This window comes from Neolamprologus brichardi, chromosome 7 (assembly GCF_056152115.1).
Source record: "Neolamprologus brichardi isolate AB-2024 chromosome 7, ASM5615211v1, whole genome shotgun sequence".
Taxonomy (NCBI): Eukaryota; Metazoa; Chordata; class Actinopteri; order Cichliformes; family Cichlidae; genus Neolamprologus; species Neolamprologus brichardi.
This window is the reverse complement of record NC_142110.1, coordinates 15,949,946-15,971,182: the sequence shown is the minus strand read 5'-3', so window position 1 is coordinate 15,971,182 and position 21,237 is coordinate 15,949,946. Positions and strand designations below refer to the sequence as shown.

Sequence of the window (21,237 nt, the reverse complement as noted above, 5' to 3'; positions counted from 1 at the left end):
AAGAAACAAAGATACAGGGACAGCGTGGGTGCAGTTGTTTTCATTTAATTGGTTCAACCTGCAGATGTGACATATTAAGACTGAGCAGCACTTTGCACATGAGGCTTCAAATGGAACTCACCAAAAAAACAAATCCTGTGTTGCAAAGTTACGTGTCTATATATTTCTCGAGTTAATATGCATGTCTGCTCTTAACACTTAAGACATATAAATGATTAAAAAGAAAAGAAAAATGGGGGTGCAGGGAGAGGAGGGAATCCCCATCTGCTGCAAAAAAAAAAAAGACTTGCACAAACATATTTCCTGTAAAAAGTCAGACTGATCCAAGTTCTTCGACTGTTCACATTTTATTGATATACAATCCTTTCTTTGTTGCCGTTGATCAGAAAATAGTGTTAAGTACACAAAGTTGTCATTACAGCAGAACAAAAGGGAACCACCATAAATCTTTTATTTACTGCCCCCTAGTGGCCAAAGACGAACTAAACTCATTTTATTCACATTCAGCAACGCTGGCTGATGACGTTTCCAAGCCAGACTTGTCTCAACAGATGTGACATAACACGCGCAGTCAGAGGAATGTTAGCGAAAGGACAAAATCCTTAAGTATGAAAGTAACTTTCGGCAAATCGGTACATGAAGTCTGTGCAGATTCATTTACACAAAAGAAACAATTACAATGACTTTGAAAAAAAAAAAATCCTCAGATGGTGTGGACTGCTTAAATTTAGCCTTTCTTACACCTATTTCAAAGAATACACAATACAACTCCAAATAAGGGCATGTTAGAGAACAGCTATGCAGATCCGACACAGATTGTAATACACTTCTGGACACATTTCAAATCAATGTGGTATTTCACAAGCAGCAAATGGTTACATTCATTGCTTGAAAGATCTGAGTAGACATGCCTCCATCAAGGCATCAAAGGGGAAAAAAAGCAGCTGCACGTGAACTTCACAGTTTGTGATTTAGTGGATTGTTAAATATCAGCTTAATGTCCTGAAATAAAAGCGTGGACACAAGAAACAAGAATATTTTGTGATTTCCACGATTGCCCAATCCTGGAGTTCTTTTTTAAGCCAATTTTATTGGTTCCTAGAAAGTATTCAAGTGCAGGATGCTGCATCAGCACAAATTAATTGAAATACATTTGAATCCCACCACACAGAAAGTAACATTTGGTTTAAAAAAAAAAAAAGAAAAAAAAAATCATCACTCCAACCTGTTCAGTCGGACTTATTTTACCCAAAGTGTTACTTATAATTGTGTCACTTCGGGCTCCTCTTTGACAGACTTCTATTAACTTCTGCATATGAAACATGCAATACTGCAAAAACTTGCCCAAGTTGTGCAATCGCTTTGACCTCATCAAGTATGCACCAGTTTTGATTGTGTAAAGCAAAGTTGGCTTTTGAATCCAATCTGTACTACCAAGCTAAACAGGCAATAGCAACCCAACATTGCCAAGAATTAGCAGACTTGAATGTTCACTGTGAGAGAATATGGTATCAGTACTTAGTCTGCAGTCTACTGAATATTTTCTCCATAATACAGTAATGGCTGAAAGACAACAGACGCTGTATGAAAAATATATTTAACAAATCTAAACTCTAGTTGGCATTCGATGAGGCAATAAAGATTTTGCATGAATTGTACAAATAGAACTTTGGGCCTTTCAAACAACAGTAAAGCCCTTCATCCCATAACTGTACCAAAGTTTAATAAACTTATTTCCCCTTAAATTATCATGAAAAGGTACGACTGCAGCTATCTTACATGCCATGTCTTGTTTCCAGAGCCCTTATCATCACAATACAATTTGCAGAAGAAACAAAAAAGCTGTTGTAATCTGCTGCTCTTGTATTTGAACACATTGTTATATTTAGGACAAATATTACAAGCTTAATTCCCACCAAAGCATTACATAACAGTGACAGAATGTGGCAAAGTACTGCAGGCAGCAATGGAAAGACCAGCGCAAGCTTAACTGTAAGCCGTCAGATCCCAATACGTGTGAAAACTGTTCATGCGTGTAAACCGAGATGGATCTGCGTCTAATCACTGGAGTGCTTTGAAAGAAAGTTAGATTGCCATGACTTTCAGAACTTTCCTGTTTTAAATCAGTGATTGTCCTACTCACTTTAAATCTGAACATTAAAGCCCCCTACAGCCATTAAGCTGTCAGCATCTTAATGTGTCAACTTCATGTCTGAACAAGCACACAGTCACACACTCATAAAAGTCCCTGCGGCAATCTAAAACAGACTAACATTTACATATCATACTTTCAACATGGCGCAAGTCTGAATGTATGCAGTTGTTATAACAGACAAGTGTGAAGAGGATTATGACTGCACGTCTCATGCCTTTTGAGAGCTCACAAAAGATAGCCCTAAACAGCAAAAACATGACGTAACATTTTATGCCACTGACACTGCATGTATTGTACAATAAGATGAAGCCTATAGTACACTTTTAGATTTTCACAATCCAGAACCAGGAGCTCTGAGTATGTGTGAGGGCTAAAGCAGACGCTCTTCTCTGCAGCACATACACAAAGACAACCAGATGCTGTGTTCTTCGTGACTACAGCACGGAGAACTAAATGTGGTTAGACTTTGTTTGACACAACGCTGACAATGATCTTTGCCACAAGTGCTGTGCACATATTGCAGATATGGCGTGCATGACACCATATTTATGTTTGAACTGACAGCAAGAGAAACTTTAACATAAAAAGTCGAAGAAACCTGCACTGTTCTCCTGTATTCCCTCTTTGAAACGGCTCTAATGTTGCATTCTTTGACACTTTGGTTATCATTATGAATTAACAAGACTTATTAGCAATCTTATTAAACTGCTTGCTATACCCTCCAAAAGTCTGTATTTTCAGAAATGCTTACATTTTTCCCCCTATCTATATGCACTTAATCCTACTACGCTACTGTAAGATGCATCACCACTGGTCCTTCAGTATGAGGAAAAAGATCTGTTTGCACACGCCGAGTTAGAAATTTCACAGATAAACTGGAAAAACAGATCTAACTCCGGAATATAAGGCGCCAAAACCCAAACGGTCATGGAAGGTAAAAGATTTAATCTGTCAACATGACGTGAGATGTCGACCATCTGACCCGTTATGCCGAGTGCAAGGGGATGACAAATTTGCAGCCAAAGGGAGAATGGTATTTGATTCCCACTTCCTGGAACACCTGGCGAGGAATTCCTATGTCACACAGGTAGACCCTGCCAGCCCCTTCAGCTAAGGGGAGTGGAAGGCAAAGTGAGAGGGACCATTTGGCTTCAACTGCCTGCCCCTGGCCGCCTGCAGGGGGATCTAAGCTTAGCACTGGTGCTCTGTTCTGATTCGCCCAGTCTGCAGCTGCCCAGTACCAAGGCTGATCCATCAGGAATGTGTTCTCATGACAGTCCAGACAGTTAATGATTAGATCCACAGGGGTGTCAGGGAGGTCTGTGGAGCCACAGAGGAAAAAAGAAGAATGTCAAGGTATTTAGCAACGCTTTTGTTTTTAATAAAGCCAACAGTATTTGGAGGGGGAGAGATCAATAAAGCCACAAAACAAACCTACCTTTGATACTGGACACCTGTTTGCCACCAGTTTTGTTGAAGAGGGTGACCTCGCTGGTCACGGCGTCATGCATTTTGACAAAGTTTGGCAGAAACAGGACGACCTCCACTTCGTGATTGGCCAGGTGGCGACCGCAGCTGATGCCCTGAGCTCCCTGAACATGAGGGCCACACAGCAGTGCCACCGTGGGATGCTGGTGCAAATTTTTTGGGGTGAATCTGGAAGAAGTAGGAATAGGCAAAGGTTTTATTTAGTACTTTAGAAGAACAAAATGACTAGGTTAATTCGTGTTGATGCGACAAATATGAAATACATAGAAACAAGAGAGAAACTTAGAAAAAAATAAGTACTCTGAGAGCACAAACCTCGACCAAAGCAGCTCACTCTCTGGGGAGTATTTACTTTCCAGGGAATAGTATTGCATTTTGTATATATTCATTTTGTGGTTTTTACAGCTGTTTTCACAGAACTAAAAACTTCTTAAAGTATATTTAAAAAGAACAAAGTGAATTAGAAACCCATTTTAATATACTTGACATAACTGATGATTTTTAGTAATACATTCTTTAAAACATCACATATTTTGAAAAGTGACCTTAGGGGTCAAATGTGACATATGTGGATGCAAACTATAATGTGATATTTAGAATCCCCATATATTAGTATCATTTCCTAAATGTTGCCAGTTCAACACAGGCACATTTTAGATAATTGCTTACCTGTTTGGTCCCCCTAGTAATGTAAGTGCCATCTGACTGGCACACACTCCAGTCATTTCCAGTCTCCTCTCCAGTGACAGACCATGGCGCTCAGCAACAGACAACAGACGCTTGTGCAGTTCGTAGGTTATACTTGGTACAACAAGTCCAGAGTCTGTGGAAAGTAAAGCAAACATCAATAAGGCTTAAATTGATTTACCTGCATCTCCACTTCATTCATTCCAATATAAAACACTTGCCGGTGCAGTATTCTTTGGCCCCAGGCTGCGGTACAGTAATCTGTCTGTACACAACAGGTTTGGCCTCCAGGATGTTCTCATCATGCCGGTACCGAGTAGGAGTCTGCTCCTGAGGTGTGCCACGTGACCTCGCACCATTACGACGCTCCGATATATCAATCTCTGAGAAAACTGCTGCTTTGTCAAAAAGAGCCAGGTTTCCTTCAAAATCAAAGTCTGTGTCCAGGAAATCTTCCACGCCGTCGCCAAAACACTCATCATCTCTCTGCTTCATCTGGCCATTCTTTACCCCATTCTTCTTCGGCGTCACTTGATTTACCCCTCGATTACTGGCTGACCCTGAGGGGATGATATATATATATATATATATATATATATATATATATATATATATATATATATATATATATATATATATATATATATATATAGTTAACCACTTTGCCACAGATTAATATTTTAATTCATTTTTAGTGAATTTAACAGCATTGCACTTACAGGAGTTATGTCTTCGACGGAATCCTTTAGGCTGGCCAGGTATGTCCAGATGACGCTCTCCATAACTTTTAGAGCAGTGCTGTGGAGAGTTCAGTTTCTCCACAGATCTAGGGTCACCCTTTGGGACTGCAACCGGTGCGCTGGTTACCTTTGCAGGTGCAGCAGAGGTAGTCCGACTATTATCATATCTAAAATCTAAAATCTTTAGGTCTTTTATGTCAATGGCACTGGAAAAAAATAAGAGTCAGAATGACGTTAAATAACAAAACCGATGAGCTAAAAAGTTGACAATGAGCTAACATTTAGTAGCATAGACTTACCTGAATGTGACCTCTGGCACGGGACACTTGACTCCATTGTGGAAAGGCTGTCTTAAGGAGATGGTTTGGCTGGACTGGTCCACAGATGATACTTCTCCCTGGTAGACTCCCAGCGTTGGTCCACAGTTAATTGACACCAAACTACCCAACCAATCCGCGGCCATTTCTGCAGCACGTGTTATTAAGAAAGAAAATATTAATTATGTAGCATTACTTGTCAGAGAAGCTTTCTAGAGACAGGGATCATCCTGTTAGCTAACTTTGTGATCAGGACATCAGAAATACTAGTCGTTCGGTTTTACTAGAGTCGTGACTAGCTTAGCCACGGCCTGCTATCAACCTTAGCTAAGTTTATATGAAGGTAATATCGCCTTGAAAAAAAATTGTTTACCTTTTTGGAGTTACGGTGATGAAGAGCCCCCTGAACAATACAACTCAATAAACTGCGATATTAAGTGCTCATAAAAAAACTGTTTCTTCTTCAACTATTAGCTTCTTAGCTTTTTGAATGGAGCAAGCTTTCACGGTTTATACCACTTCCTGTTTCCGGAAGAAGTACCTTTTCGAAATAAGAGCCGAAGCTTAACAAATTTTTACCAGACAGCTGGAAATCTGTGGTGAAGCTTGTGCCCCCCCCCCCCCCCCCCCCCCCCACACACACACACACACACACACACAAACACAAACACACATAAAGTCAGGCAGAGCTAAGTCGAAATTTCAACTCATTATCTCAAAATCTCTGGTTATTATTTCAAAATGTTGACATACTTAGTATCTCGAAATTTCCAGTTATTTCATTTAACTATAGCGATACGTAACAGCGTAGTTTTGACTTACAGATGGCAAAAACAAATTTCCTTTAGTGGCTGCATCTTATGGATATTATGGAAACTTGTTTCAGGCACTGAAAAAAAAAAATAGAAAAATGTCTTCTATACGTCCAAATTTCAGTTTAGTATCATTAACTAAGATACTAAACTTGAAATTTCGACTATGGTATCTAAAAATTCAGACTTTCTCAGAAATGACTTAAAAAGAAGTCAAAAAATTTGAGATACACGATTGTAACAAATAAGTCGACATTTGACTCTGTCCCCCCTTAGTGGCAGAAACAAAGCTTCCACATAAACCTCAGTATAACCTCACTTCTAGATTTTCAGTTGAAACAAATATTTTAAAAGCAAACAAAGATGTATATAGATTTTTTATCCATTTGTGTATTTTGTTCCCATAATTGTTGTGGTATTGATGGAAGAACTGCAATTTTAAAAATGTGTAGCTGAGAAAATGAAGGTCATAATTTTAAACAAACATGTACCAAGTACTTCTTTGTACAAAATACAGATGTCATGACGTCTGACTTCTCATGAGTCAGAAATGGTGTGATTAGTGTCTCAGCTGGTGTGATCCCACCTCAGCATGGGTTCTAGTACCTACTTGCAAATGGCAAACCGCTAATTCAAATAGATTTGGTTAGTAGAATATTGAGTCATTAAATATTTGTTGCTGGTGGAAAAATTTTCATTAACAGAGCAGTGCTTCTGAATAATGGTCTGACTTGCTAACGCAGAGAAACAAATTTGGATTTTGCCACTTGTGTGCAATATTTCACACTGATTTATAGAACTGCCCAAAGATTATCCATCATGTTGCTCCCTGAAGTTTAAATACAGAAAGAAAGAAAAAACCAATCATATCAAGCATTGTTTTCTCTTTTTGTGCTTAGCGCGATCACAGTCAATCATTTACTGTTACGCATAATTAATCAAGGAAAAGCTGGTCGTTTGGGAGATGCTCCTGACAACTCGTGTCAACAAACAAGTAAGTCAGCAGGCAAAGTGAGCTCATGCAGAGGCTATCCCAGGAGTGTTATCCGTGATACACTCACCCAACAGAGTCCTGTGTGCAGAGGCTGTCATGGATACACGCGCTAAAGGGCTGTATGCTGAAAAAGGTGTTATCAAAGCTGCGTGATACTACATGAGATGAGATGAGCATCCTCAGTGCACAGGAGAGGGTTTCTGCATCAAGGTAAGAGAAAGTGTCAAATAGTGCATCTGCAGAAGTCGGTTTAAATTTCACCATGCACATCTGTTCTTATCTCTCATGATACAGTTGATGACATGGCATACATGCATTTAGATATGGAGACTGGTGTCATGAAAAACACATGAAAAACAATGACCACCGAATTATCCAAATTTCATAAACACGCTGTAACAACCCCAAAGTGTTAAAACCAGATGACGATCATGAAGTAAGCAATTCAAATATCAAGACACATGATCTATGAATAGCCACAACACGTTGAGCTGTCATCTTTGTGTGAAAATCTGTCTTTGACACGTGGGCAGACGTGTGGAGTGTAACATCTCCCAGACAGAGAGGAGCATTAACTTGGATAGGAAGACGCTACAGGATGTTTAGGGGTTCAAGTCCATTTTCTCCCGCAGACCTGGATATGTGGGACACCAAATCTCGCTTTACAGGCCAGGCAAGATATCCTTTTATATTTCTGAACTTGAATAATCAGAAGGTAATTATTTAAAAGAAAATGCTTCCCCCACCTCTTTTTAGACATCAGCATGGTGTGGTATGGCATCTGTATCAGGATCAGGATTTCTGTCCAAAGTCAGCACAAGGTTGGGGGAATATTATATAGAGATATGAGTTTTCAGTGAGTTTGGTATATGGCTAATTTATGTGTTTCTGAACATTGAGCAGTGCTGGTGGCTCCAGGCAAAATGACCCAGGTCTAAGGAGGTGGCAATCATTGTCCCATCTGGGGCCTGAGAGTCCCACACGATCATTAGGGGCTGAGTTAAGGGCTGCCCGGGATGGAAGTAGCTTCAGACAAACAGAAGTAGTGCACAGGCTGCAGGAGGCTCACCAGCGACTTGAGTCTAAACTGGACTGGCTGAAGACCAGAGACATGCTGAGCTACAACACAGCTATTGCACAGCTGCCTGGCAGGGCAAGTTGATTGAAATGTCTAGGACCAAATACATAATATGCCTTATTTGTTTTGAGTGTGTTGAATTTTTCATTCTCCATAGCTGTTTTGGATTGATTGCTACTCTGGATAAGTATTTGGTCTGTCTTGCACACAGCATCCTCTCACCATGTAATAATGTGTCCCATAGCAGCTACCACAAATGATGAAGGGCCTAGAGGATGAGAAGAAGGCTGCTGTACCAGCTGAAAATGAAAAAAGCAGACAGTGCAGAGAACTCTGTGAAAAGTAAGTCCTGGAAAAAAAAATTTAAGAATTGAAGAAAAAATTCTCACATGATATTTGCTTACAAGGGTCTTAAATCTGGAAAAGGATTTGTTACAAATGAGGTCTGCTCTGGACAGAGGAAGCATCGATCAATCAACTGAGAGAGCTCCGTGCTCGCTCAACAGAACATTACCAGTGAGTCAAGTAGGCTTTAACAGACATATGTTTAAGCCATTGGATTATTATAAAAGATTCATGCTAAACAAGGTGTGACTCCTTGTTCCCCTTTGCTAAATGACACTTTTTCTAACAAATGGTTTTAATCCAGGAGAAGCAGAAAGGTGACACAGAGATGCTGGAGTTGAGAGAGGCTCTGAAAGAGGCTGAGACTAAGGCAAAGACACTAGAAGAAGAGCGTAACAAGGCACTCCAACAGCTTCGAGCGTCTATTGAGGTGAATTTAAAAATATTACAATTTAACACAATGCTACAATCAAATGTCATATATTGTATTGCTCCGTTTTGTTTCACCAAATGATATCTGACTGTGTGGAACTTTTGGGGGGGATCCTTTGGGTCTTGTGGATTGTGGGGTCCATCCTCTGTTGGATGGGCTTGTTTCAGTGGGTACTGGGGAAGATTGGAAGCCAGGCACGGTGTGGTCTGTGGCTCAACTGCAGGGGATGGTTGGAGCAATGGGTTCAGGGTGTGGTATCAGGGGAGGCTGACCAAAATTCTGCCTCCCCTGATTGAGCAGGATGCTGGAACAGAGTAAGCTGTGCTGCACTGCAACAAGGTATCTGGAATGCTGCACAATCAGAAAAAGTTCGCTTGTCTGGCTACACTGTGTGCATTGGGCCATTTTCTATTACATCAAGTGAACATGAACTTGTTCTGACTTGTTTTTGTGGTGTGGCACTCACACTGTCCTGTTGGAGGAGTTCGCTGCTGATGGGGAGTTCTGTAAAGGAGGCTCTTTGTGTGCACCGTCATATTTAGATGAGTGTTTTGTGTGAAAATACCTTCCCTAAGAATCATCAGCGGTTGATGGTTTCGTGTTATCGCAGATAGTTTTGTATAAGTGACATCAAAGTGTGTCGTGTATCATGCATCAGCGGTGTTGCTATTTTTATCTCTTCAGTGTGCGCTCTGTTTCTGTGCACACCCAGATGCAGAGGACGCTGTTGAGTCAAATAGAAGAGACGGACAAGAAGCTCAGTCACACTGCACAGGATCATTCTGAACTGCAGAAAGAGCTGAGCGAAGCCAACAACAAGATCAGCCAAGCATGCCTGGTCAGTTTGCCAGAATTCAGTATTTCATTGCACATCCACACTCATAAGCCTGATAAAACTGACAATAAACAAAATTTTTTTTGACCAGTTAACATTGTATAGTTTGTGCTCCGGAGAAAAGAGATGTGATCCATTTTAAATGACAAATGTTTCATGATGTTACCAAATTGTTGTTTTTTTAAAACTTCCTTCAATGCGCAATCAAAATCCCATAAGTCCAGTTTTTACAACACACATGATCAAAATTAATTTAAAACATTATCTTCCTAATTTTGTTCAGGAAAAGGCCATCTTATCAACTCAAGTGTTGAAGTTGGAGGACAATATAAAAGAAATAAAGTCCAAACTGACTGAGGCGTTACAGGAGAAGACAAATCTTCTCCACAGGGTTCAAGTCCTGGAGATGCAGACTCACAACAAACAGCAGCAGAAAGATGTTGTGGTGAAGGAAGACTCACAGGCTCTCAGAGAGGTTGTAAAAGCTTTTGAGGAGCTATTCTTTTAATAAGTTTTAGTTGGGAGGAGGGTTCTTAATTGAAGTATTGCCTTCCTGTAATTGCACCAGGAAAATGAAAAAATAAGAGGAGAGCTTGAAATGATCAAGAAGAGGCTGGAGATATCACACCACGAGCTACAGGAGCTGACAGATGAGAAAATCATAAACACCAAACAGGTCACCGATCTGGAGGTGCGGTGCTCTCAGCTGATCAGAGAAAAAGAGGAACTGCAGAGTGAAATTAAAGGCAGACTAGAAGAAATGCAGGAAAAGTGCTGTGAGCACAGGTGAGATGGAGATCAGACATATTATTTAATATGAGAAGATGTTTCTTTATTTGTTATTGACTATGCAGTGCAGTACAATTCTCTTTACATAAACGTCAAACTATTTCTTCAGGGAATCTGTGGAAGTCTTGGAATTAGAAAACCAGAAACTGAGGAATCAGTGTCTGCGTTTGGAGGATGAGGTGTTTGAGAAGGAGAAGCGGGAGGAAGAGTATCGCAAACAAGATGTGGTAAAGGTCCACACCATCGAGGAACTGAAGGCTGTGGCCTCACATTGGACAGAGAAATGGCAAAAGGTGGCTTTGACCCTGCAGTCTACACAAGAGGAGTTAGAGGAGTTAAAGAAGAACTCAAGAAATAAAGTAAGAACATTCTTTTACCATGCTCTTAAAGACATCAAGTATATCTCATATACTGCTTCTCCCAAATAATAATTTTCAGACACTACTACTGTACTAAAGTCTTTTCCCAGTGTATGAGACCTTGATATTTTCCATAGGTACTTGGATAAGTTCCTGGACCATGACTAACTTCCAGGCTAATATGTCATGTCTCACAATCACACATGTCTGGAATAAGTGCAAAGAAAGTTTTCCTCTTTGGCAGATGACTGTAAACACCGCCTTCTGATGTCAGAACACTTAATTCTGTGCAGTGGAAGATCCAAGTGAAGTATAAGTAAACAAAATTATTTTGTTTACTTATACTTCACACTGTTTTTGTGAAGAGAGATCATTTTTAATAAGTGCATTTATCCAAGTGTTTAAAATAAAATACTGCTGAGGCTAAAAAAAGGAATTGCCATGTATAACAAACATCAAACATTTTGATAATATTTTTCCAGTTAGAGAAAAAAGATCTAAATCCGAAGCAGCACAAAGAGGGCAGTGTGCCTCTGAATAGAAACCTGTAGCTGTAGATGATATAACTGAACACCTGTGACATTCAGGAAGGATGTGACTCGCTGCTCAGGGATGAGCTTGAAAAGCCGGAGCTGGAAAGGAGCAGGAGCCAGGCACGTCTTCACAGAGATAAGGACAAAGGTAAAGGTGAGCTCACTTCGGAGTAATCTGTGTCAAGTGAAAATATTCCAGACGAAGAATACAGATCAGGTATTTTGCAGTTATCCAGTATTAGAGAATTCTCTGACACAAGGGGGCGTTGTATTTGCAGGTGAAGGGCGCCAGATTCCAGAGAAAGGGACAGAGACATGGTAAGTAGATTTTGATGAGATTTCCATTTTCAAAACACAATGTCAGGAAAGTGCTTGAAATGAAATTTTGTGAGCTTCATCATAACTGTTTTTTTCCCAGCTTATCAGAATCCTCTTTGTTATGGGACTCTGAGAGCCACCCAAACAAATCCCTTCAGGTAACAAAATATTCCTGCCTCACTTATGTGCATTTTCGACACCCTAATGGAAGGTGAGGGGAACTGTGACGAGAAGATGATGTTGTCTTTTGTAATTTACGTACAGGTCAGCATCCAAAGCAGTGAGGTTCAAAGACTGAAGCAAAAACTTGCCGACAAAGAGAATGAACTGAGTGAAAAGTAGGCATTCTTCCTTCTTAAACTTATGTGTGACATATTGTTGTAGACTCTGAAAATGACTGTGTAACAGATGACTATGTGCACTGTCTTAGAGAACATGCTTTAAAGACTCTAGAAAGGCTGAGAGAGATGGAAAAAAATGAGGCTAAAATCAAGATTTCTGCCCTGGAGCTCAAGGTAGTGTCACTACAACCTGATCATACTATAAATCAACACATTTAACCACTCATAACCCGAAGACTATGTTCTTATTTCCTCCCCTTAGCTCATGAAAAAGGTTCCTGAAGATGGCCAAGATCAGGGAAGCCTTCTAACAGACATCTTCATTTGTGACTCAGAGGGTATGAGCCAGCCTGCCAGGATTCAATGCACTGATTTACCTTGCTGAGTTCTGAAACGACTTCCTGATGTTTTTAGAGATTCCAGGGAAGGTGAACCAAATCCTCCCAAGCTCGAAGCTTCAAACCCAGAGGCAGTTTTATGAGGTCAAGTCCATAAATGGAATGTATTAAAAGTCACCTGTCTTTGTAAATGTAACAAATGAGGCAAATCTTGCCCACAGGTTGAAGATGGGAAACCTTCTGTCCAAGGCCAAAGGGGCAAAACGGTCTGTCCGCTTAATGTAGACACAGAGCAGCAAAGGAGACTGGTCACTGAGCAGGTAGTGTATGATCCTAGTCCTGATCCAAGTTAGCACTATGGCTCCAGAGTGGCATTGTTAATGAGTCTAGTTATTAACTTTTCACTGAAATACAATCTAATTGATATTAATTGGTAGGGGAGCCGTAGGATTTTGCACAGAATTTCAGGATAAAGCCTGCAACAAGTTTGGACTTGTGGGTGTCAGTGAAACATCTCAATAAATTTTGAATCAGATGCTAATATGATTAACATGTCAAGTACTTAATTTAATAAACAACAACAGTATTCCCTGCAGCTTCAGCTACATACAAAGTTTGTACATTCTAACTAGTGTTAGCATGTTAGCATGTTGATAGCGCTAGTCCCAGCATTCAGGGAGTTGCTAGTGTGGCCAGTTTTGTTTTACACCTGCGGTAGTTTACAACAAGCCTGAGTAACTGCTATTTTTCTATTATATCTGTAGTTAAAGAGTTTATTTAAAGAACGAGAGGGAAAGGAGGCCCAGCAGGGTGACAGCAATGGAGCCTCTTCACCTCAAGACTGGACACCCACAGTTAAACGTGTTAGGGTAAGAATCCTCAGCCATTTAAAGCTGAAAAACACAATGATCCTGGCCAAAAAGTGTTTGTGACTTTCTCTCAGGCTGCAGTGGACAGGAGAAACTGGCAACAAGCCTCGGGTTTGATGCCAGTGTTTGAGGAGGATGAAGAGGAGATTAACGGCTGTCCAGCAGAGGAGGAGGGAGAGGCAGGAGAGGAGACCCATGATGAAAACCTCCTTGATCAGAAACAGCAGGTTATTAAACTTAATGTTCAACTGCAGAAAGCATTACCAAGTTCAAAAAATTATAAAATCCAACTAAAAGAATAAAAAGAACATACAGTATATATATTGTAGGGATATATATCATCGGCAACTGATTCGACTTAATATCATTAGTGGCATTATCGTGACACGCAGATTATACTGTGAAATTCGGAACCGCCCTCACTTTCATTACATATATACACGCATATGTGCAGAGAGCACTAATCCCAGCTTCTACTTTAATCAAAGAGCAGGGCTGTCGTTCTGACTGCATAGCTGCTTAAATGGTACGTGGAAAAAAACATTTCCGCCATAATCTCAAATATGACTCCTTGTACTTGGTAAATAATCGGATATAAAGCAAAGGAGCTAACCATTCAGTAGAAACACAGTGAAGTCAACCATGAAAGGATAGGAATGAGTTACAGTGTGTTTCCATGTGAAGATCTTTGACCAACTTTTCTGAACATTTTTTAGAAAAAGGATTAAAATCATAAAATAGCGCATTAATATGGCCAATGCGCACCTGCAAAAGGAAACAAAGTCAGAGGTTTGAAACTGTTCCTCTCCTCATCAGATCTCAGCTATGACTGCAGAAATCAACAATCTGAAGGCAAAAAATGACAGTCTGCTGCAAGGTGAAGCTGTGCTAGGATCAGTGTAATGTGTAGGGTAGAAATATGTCTGCATGGCTGTGTTGTGTTTCAAGTCTTAGGATGTACTCATCCCAAACAGGGACATGTCCACAAATTTCCATGAATAATTACATGGAATTTTTTTTTTTAAACAGGCACAAAAATAGTCATTGGTGGAGAAGTCTCTAGTTTAAATGAATTCACCTTCTGCCTCTATGTTTGAGTTCTGTATTCTGTATTTCTAGTCTGTTTGTTGGATTTGAAGTTTGGAAATTAAAATTTTCTCCGTCTTTTCTTTTTGTCAAGCCTTAAGGTCAAAGAGGTCAATCTGGGACCGTAGGCCCCCCAAAAAGCTCTCAGATAAGTCTTCTCAGTGTTCAGATGAATATGGCCCAGAGTGGACGAGGACACTTCCCCTTTATCCTGATGGAGTATTCCTGGCTGAGCTTGTACACATCTGTAGCCCTGATGAAGAGGAGGGAGCGGTTAAATGACGTATTTGTGAAGACTCCAACCAGCTAAATTCCTGTTGCTTCACAGAAAATGATTGTTCCATTCAAATATTTTATTGTATCGTTGTTACAGAAAATCATTAAGCGGAACCATAGCAGCAATAATTTTAGCATTTTTAGCTGATAAAATCACTCCAGTATTCTTTAGGCAAATCTGTGTGTCTTTTTATTTATATGACATGAGATGACTCATCACCATCATTATTATTATTTTTACATCCTTTAACCTCTTAAGCCCCAACGCCCCCTGATACGGGGGCAAAAAGCAGGAGATCGGGTAGGCTTGGGGCTTAAGAGGTTAAGATACTTTAAAGAAATATTTAAAGAACTGTAAAATGACGGTGAATATGTACTCACACATCATGCCAGATGGCAGAAAGATTTTTAGTGACAAGGACCAAATACATCTGTATTGTAAAGACTATAGTGTTCAGTTAAAATGTTTTGGGTATAGAAACCAAATGGATACAAGACTGCACAATTAAAAGGTTTATTCTGGGCTTTGCTTTACAGAAACATACACTAAAAGCAACTTTCTACATTTTGCATAGAAGAATGTAGTGACTGATATGCTGAAATAAGGCCACATTGAAAGAACTGATTTCTCAGAGTTTCACTGAACACAGGCATTTCATATACCTAAACAACAATTCAGTCAGACAACTCCAGGATACAGAGTTTGGCTGCAAGCTCATCACTCCTTTCAAACATCTGTCAGAGCTGATGAGTTAATAACACCTCCTTAAGTCTCCATTTTGACAGTGAGGTGGTGGAGGACCTGAAACAGCAGCAGTGCTGGGGGCAGCTCCACTGGGATGCCATAGATGGAAATTTTTGAGGTCCAAGTAAGCTGCCAGATTGGGAGGGTGTGTATCATCTTGAGTGTAGACAGCACCTTGAGGTGCACTAGATCACAAGTTGACTCTATCCATACGCGCTTCATGTCTGACCATTTTTGTTGCCCAAAGAGCTCAACAGTAAATCCGCTCCATTCGTCATCAAACAGCCTTATTCTATTGCGGTTTCAGGTTGAATAGTGTGCCATCGTGCCTGCTCCACATGCTGGCTGCACATGTCTCTCCAATGAGTACGTCCTGCATCAGCAGCCTCTGCTCCAACGAAGACTCGGCCAACAACTCTGGCTTCTGAAAGGACTGCATTCTGCCACATTAGACAAGAGAGGGGACGCTGAATTGTGTTGCATTTATTATACAGGAAAAATAAAACTATTGCCATGGTATATGATGATTAATGACCTGGTTTATTACAAATTCAAGCATGAGGGGCAGCTGACTGATGTCTCCTGGAGGCAGGTCAAACAGGAAAGAAGTGTTCCACACAATACAGGACCCTGCTTTAGTCTCTCTGCTACTCATCAAAACTCCCTCATGGTGCAGATTGATCACCTGGTAGTCTATATGCATATACACAAACACAATGTGTCTAACTTTCATTAAGTACTAGCAGATTTTTAGACGATTTAGATCTTAAATAAAGCATAGAGTGAAAGTGTTCAAAAAGAGTGAAATACATTTTTTAATTTAGATTTTTAGCTGGAATTTACACTGCACTTGCACCACATCTAACTTTGCATATACAGTATATAAGTTCATTCACTATACTGCCTCTTATTATTCACGAACAAGTACTTTCAGGTTCTGAGATACAATAAAGAGATTATCTGAGTCATGCTTATGCGACATATTGTGCAGGAAACTGATATCATGAAATCACTTGGATCTTTATACAGGATGAGTTTGCATGCAATAGAAAAATAAAAAAAATAATGCCTTGACAGACTAATGCATACAAAGATTAGACCTGACAGATAAGAGTACCAGTGGAGATTGGAATGTTTCCTGAGGATTGTGAATAGCGAAGGATTAAACCACAATGTCATTAAAAAAGGGATGATCTCCTGATGCACTCTGGTCCTGTAAGACATCATTTAATCCCTTAAACATTAAAAGCAAACATAGGGAATTACTTTACCTCTACCCTGAAAGAAAAAAGTTAGTTCTACCCATATGTGTGTATATATATATATACACACACACACATATATATATGTATATATATATATATATATATATATATATATATATATATATATATATATATATATATATATACATCTGTCTATTATGCCCTTATAGCATTCTGAAATCACATACGCATTTTGTCGAGTTTAAGTGACACCAAACTCTGGTTTTACCTGCTGATGTAGAAACAAGGCTGTCTAGATTATCAGCTCTGAGGACCGTGACTTTAACAGAGTGCGACAGTCTGATAATGAAGCTAAATGAAGATCTGTGGAGGACAGCTAAGCCCCTTACACATCAGTGCATCCTGAGAGGTCAGACTCTGCAGTCAAAGGGCAAAAGTTCAAAGAGCAAAGAGGGCATTCCTAATTGGCAGGAATTGCAACTTGAACATTTAGCTCTGTCATACACAGCAATGAATAAATAAAACTACAGAAAAATATCTGGAAATTTGTTTACATTTTCTTCCATCTTGTTATTGTTCCAGGATTTAAGTTCAGAGGTCTAAAATTGTGGCCAAAGGGGGTATAAATTTGTACCCGAAAGGTTCCTAATCAATCATTCAAGTTGCTTTTACCTCCAAGTACGGACATTTAAACCACTCACAGGTGTATAACCTTCACTACCTTTTTTATTTTCTACTTGCTTCGATTGAGTTCTTTTGTTAAGTGAAGTGGCGTCTGTGGTGTCCAGTCTCTTCCTGCACACTCGGCTTCCAGTTCACCCAGAGAACTGCGTCTGGGGCTTGCTGGTTCTCGTGCATTCACAGCTACCTTCAGTACACACCTTTGGAGCTCCTCCACAGAGCTCACCTTAAAAATTAGCACCAGGCTGTGGGCTTCAGAGCTGGAGCTGCTCTGCACAGCGGCTTGCATAGGAAAGGGGCAGAGAGGTGGTAGGCTCCCCTGCACAGACACATCTTCCAGCCTGTGAGGCGTCCCACTGAGGCTGAGGACAGTGACTGTCAGGGTTTGCTGCTCTGGAGAGAAGGCCATAGTGAAGTGGAGGCAGGGTTTTGGTGATATTGGATGTTGGCAGCTTGCACTGGAGCCATAGCTTAGTGGGGCCAATGGGATAGGTTTTTCTTTTGTAGAAGGAGAGCCAGCACTGGGTCTGGTGAGTCTAGTGTGCTCATTATAAGATATGTGTTCCCCAGTTACAGTGCAGCGTCGCTGCAGGGCCTTACGTGTTTTGGCCAGTAGTCCCAGTTTTGGAAAGGAAGGCAGCGAGCTATGACTCTGGTCTAATGGTTTATAAAGGGGTGATGAAAGCAGAGGCGTGCTGAGGCGGCGCAGGGAAAAATAAGACTTTGGAGGCTCCTTTTGTTCACAGGAAGTTTGATTTGAAAATGCCAGAGAGCCAAATTCACCCTCTGAAGTAGCAGCGCTGCTAAAAGTGGACGGGTACTCCAGCACTTCTTCATCCAGCTCATCAAACTGCTGCTTGGATGCTGATGCTGTTGCTGCTGCTGAGGGAGAAGGTGAGGTCTGAGCAAAGGACACAGGTTCAGCAGGAGCTGGTGCTGATGTCGCAGGAGCTTTGTCTTTCACTCGAGAAACTTTACTTTTCCACAAGCACAGAAAGCATCCCAGGACCAAACACAGACAAAAGGTGATCAGCCCAACCAGAAGAAGAATCTGGAGATGAACTGTAGAAGCAACAAGGGATAATAAGGTCAGGTGGCAGAAGTAATTCATCTCAGTCAACTCTGGGATTACATAATGCAGTTAATGTAGTATTTGGGCCAATGTGCTGGACAATATTAGCATATTACTAAATGACTGGTTCAAATTTTGTCAGAGCTTTCTTAAAATATACACATAAAAACTGAACAATATATTAATAAATATGCCATTCCTAATATGATTGGGTAGCCAAGTTTACAGCCCTTAATTTGTGGAGATATGCATCACTAAAGTAGGTTTCTAAATGAGTAAAAATGATGTAATTATCAAAGAGATTTAGCAACACAAAATGTATCGAAAACACAAACACTGGAAAGAAACATTTGATGTTATTCTAGCTTTGCTTTATCTATGAAAACAACAGAATCACATCTGTTATGGACCAGGAAGCTCTTTCATCAGCATGTATATGGTAATAGCATGTGGCGATGTGGTTATTGTTTTGGACTCGGATACCGTACCTTCTAACTGTTTGGAGAACAGGACCTGAACCAGAAGCCAGAAGAACAGAATGACCATGATGCCCTCGATCATGCCCTTGCAGCAGAAAAGCAGCACAGACTGCCACAGAGGCTGACCGGGGTACTCCTCATCATGATAAGGCATGGTGCCAGCAGTAGAGCCTACTAAGAAATCCACAAGCAGATGCCCAAATGTCCAAGTAAAGAAGATCTTTTGCTCGACTGATAAAAACACATTTCGATTTTTAGTCCAAAACAAAGCCAAACAACGTTATTTTAGACTATCAAGTAAAGGAAAAAAAGGCACAAAAACATTTGCACTTGCCTTCATAAAAACATTACTGTAAATTTAAAATAAATAAATAACTGGTTTAATTTAAAGTTTCTACTCTCCACCTGTAGATCTATTTCTCGGTTGGGAGTCAGAAAATCATCCTTCTGTCCAAACTCTCTGCATATCGTATATTCCAGCCTGCATCCCTGGATAGTGATAACCTCATTTGCAAAGTGACTTACACACTATTATTCCTGCCTGGTGGGTGGGGACCGTGGGCGGAGAGAGCCGTCATAATACCTCCGCAACATCTTTCCTCTTCAGTGTTCCAGATGCAAATCCAGCATTTTCACTATAGCGTAACTATCCTAACCAGTAAATCCTGTAACCCTCCCCCCAACACACACACACACACACACACACACCACCACCACCACCACCACGCTCCTTTGACCCATGAATTTGTTTTTTTTATTATTTTTTATTTATTACTGTCATGATAGGTCTGCTACAGAGTTAAGCAAGTAAAGCTCACTCTGTAGGTTCTTTTCCATATTCACAATGGGATGTGTAGATTTTTACACATCACAGTAAGCTTAGGTTTTTTTTCTTTATGTCTCTATGACAGAGGCCAAACTGCAGGGACTGAAAAAAGTAATTAAATTTACACTTACATTTGTTTTTTTCCCCCTCTTGCTACACAGTTCGGGTTCCAAGTTAAAGACATCAGAAACAGCTTGGCATACTGACAGATGTGCATCTTTGCTTGTTCACAACACCCCTAAACATGGATTAGTGTATGTGTGTCATGTGTAGGCGAGGAAATACTACCCCCATCTGGCCAAGCAAGAACTTATTCTTGAATTTTTGGATCCAACTTTCCAGTGATGGAAAGGAGCTGCTGTTCAGATATTTTAATTAAATAAAGGCAGCTGTATTACACAATAATAATGAGCCAGTTGAGATATCCAGAGTAAAAGTACAAAACTGGCCCCTGTGCACGGCACGCCATCGCCAATTCTAACATACAAGGGTCTTTTTACAGATCAGCTGGTGATGTTAAATGTTGTTTGGCTTTCTGATGATGGCATGGATGTTTCCAGTGGACTCATTACGTGATTGATAGTATGCACATGTGAGAGGAGGAATCCCTAATTGGCTGAATCTTATTCAGTGTGTATATCTGTGCAAATGTGCATGAACACTGCTCCTTTGTACCTGACAAAAGTCACACAGACTGAAACTGAATAACAAATTATGGTAAGTGGGACAGTGTGCAGCGGTTACATTATATATATTTCCAACATAATTTGAAAACTGATTATATGCCAGCCATCTGCAGGCTGCCCCTCCCTGAGCCTGGTTCTACTTGAGGTTTCTTCTTAGTAAAAGAGAATTTTTCTTTCCAACCACCACAAAGTGCTTGTTCATTCAATTCTATTTATATAGTGCAAAATTACAACAACAGCTGTCTCAAGGCGCTTTTGATTTTACAGTAAAGACTCTTTAACAGAGGGTCATAGAGCTCCCATATGAGGGTCCCAACCTAACTTAAGAGGAACATTGGCCTTCAAGGGGAGGGGAGCTATGACAACCTGGATAAGAAAAATAAGGATTACTGTATTTTGAATTTTGAATCATGTAAAGCTATAGAATAATAACAATAACAATAAGTCTACAAATGTGTTCCCACTAAACAATAACAACTCACCGTTTAGGTGTGTACAATGAGCAATATTAAGTTTTATTTATATTATTAATATTAAGTTGATATAGTGAAGCTGTTAGCAGACAGATTGTTTGCATGTCCAACAATTAGAAAGCAACATTATTTTTAGTTTGTGTTTCTGTTTTTGGCTTCCATCGAGGATACGTCGCACTCTTAAGCTGGTAATTGCTCCACTGTTCTCATCGGCTACTCACAATCGCATCTGCCTGCTGTGTGCTGGTGAGCAGGT

The 21,237-nt window shown here is 40.2% G+C and overlaps 3 protein-coding genes across 3 annotated transcripts; 1 reads left to right on the top strand and 2 right to left on the bottom strand.

Annotated features, from left to right (window-relative positions):
• Window positions 1-29: 29 nt before the first annotated feature.
• On the bottom strand, window positions 30-5,906 carry edc3 (enhancer of mRNA decapping 3 homolog (S. cerevisiae)). Its single transcript, XM_006782627.3, has 7 exons — window positions 5,761-5,906; window positions 5,370-5,535; window positions 5,050-5,276; window positions 4,552-4,890; window positions 4,313-4,466; window positions 3,594-3,811; window positions 30-3,475 (listed from the first exon to the last, which is right to left on the bottom strand). Exons 2-7 carry the CDS (start codon window positions 5,531-5,533, stop codon window positions 3,141-3,143), a joined length of 1,437 nt encoding a protein of 478 aa, XP_006782690.1. The 5' UTR covers window positions 5,534-5,535; window positions 5,761-5,906; the 3' UTR covers window positions 30-3,140.
• A 2,621-nt stretch (window positions 5,907-8,527) lies between these two features.
• Window positions 8,528-14,799, top strand: LOC102780555 (uncharacterized). The gene is made up of 19 exons (XM_087844374.1): window positions 8,528-8,613; window positions 8,679-8,787; window positions 8,921-9,046; window positions 9,762-9,887; window positions 10,168-10,359; window positions 10,453-10,670; window positions 10,783-11,032; window positions 11,620-11,719; window positions 11,844-11,883; window positions 11,984-12,041; window positions 12,148-12,221; window positions 12,314-12,398; window positions 12,487-12,562; window positions 12,639-12,706; window positions 12,784-12,882; window positions 13,327-13,431; window positions 13,506-13,658; window positions 14,248-14,308; window positions 14,612-14,799. The coding sequence occupies exons 1-19, from the start codon at window positions 8,528-8,530 to the stop codon at window positions 14,797-14,799; spliced, it is 2,214 nt and encodes a 737-aa protein (XP_087700500.1).
• Window positions 14,800-17,497: 2,698 nt separating this feature from the next.
• Window positions 17,498-19,150, bottom strand: syt18b (synaptotagmin XVIIIb). The gene is made up of 2 exons (XM_087844373.1): window positions 19,006-19,150; window positions 17,498-18,507 (listed from the first exon to the last, which is right to left on the bottom strand). Exons 1-2 carry the CDS (start codon window positions 19,148-19,150, stop codon window positions 17,498-17,500), a joined length of 1,155 nt encoding a protein of 384 aa, XP_087700499.1.
• Window positions 19,151-21,237: the final 2,087 nt, after the last annotated feature.

Excerpts from the sequence above, each read along its gene's own strand:
- edc3 (XM_006782627.3), bottom strand. The coding sequence starts at position 5,533 with ATGGCCGCGGATTGGTTGGGTAGTTTGGTGTCAATTAACTGTGGACCA. Across the intron at positions 3,812-4,312 it reads TTACTAGGGGGACCAAACAG|ATTCACCCCAAAAAATTTGC; the intron begins GTAAGCAATTAT and ends TACTTCTTCCAG. Across the intron at positions 3,476-3,593 it reads ACAGGTGTCCAGTATCAAAG|ACCTCCCTGACACCCCTGTG; the intron begins GTAGGTTTGTTT and ends GTGGCTCCACAG.
- LOC102780555 (XM_087844374.1), top strand. The coding sequence starts at position 8,528 with ATGATGAAGGGCCTAGAGGATGAGAAGAAGGCTGCTGTACCAGCTGAA. Across the intron at positions 10,360-10,452 it reads ACTCACAGGCTCTCAGAGAG|GAAAATGAAAAAATAAGAGG; the intron begins GTTGTAAAAGCT and ends TAATTGCACCAG. Across the intron at positions 12,563-12,638 it reads CTTCATTTGTGACTCAGAGG|AGATTCCAGGGAAGGTGAAC; the intron begins GTATGAGCCAGC and ends TGATGTTTTTAG.
- syt18b (XM_087844373.1), bottom strand. The coding sequence starts at position 19,150 with ATGCCTTATCATGATGAGGAGTACCCCGGTCAGCCTCTGTGGCAGTCT. Across the intron at positions 18,508-19,005 it reads GTTCTCCAAACAGTTAGAAG|TTCATCTCCAGATTCTTCTT; the intron begins GTACGGTATCCG and ends TTGCTTCTACAG.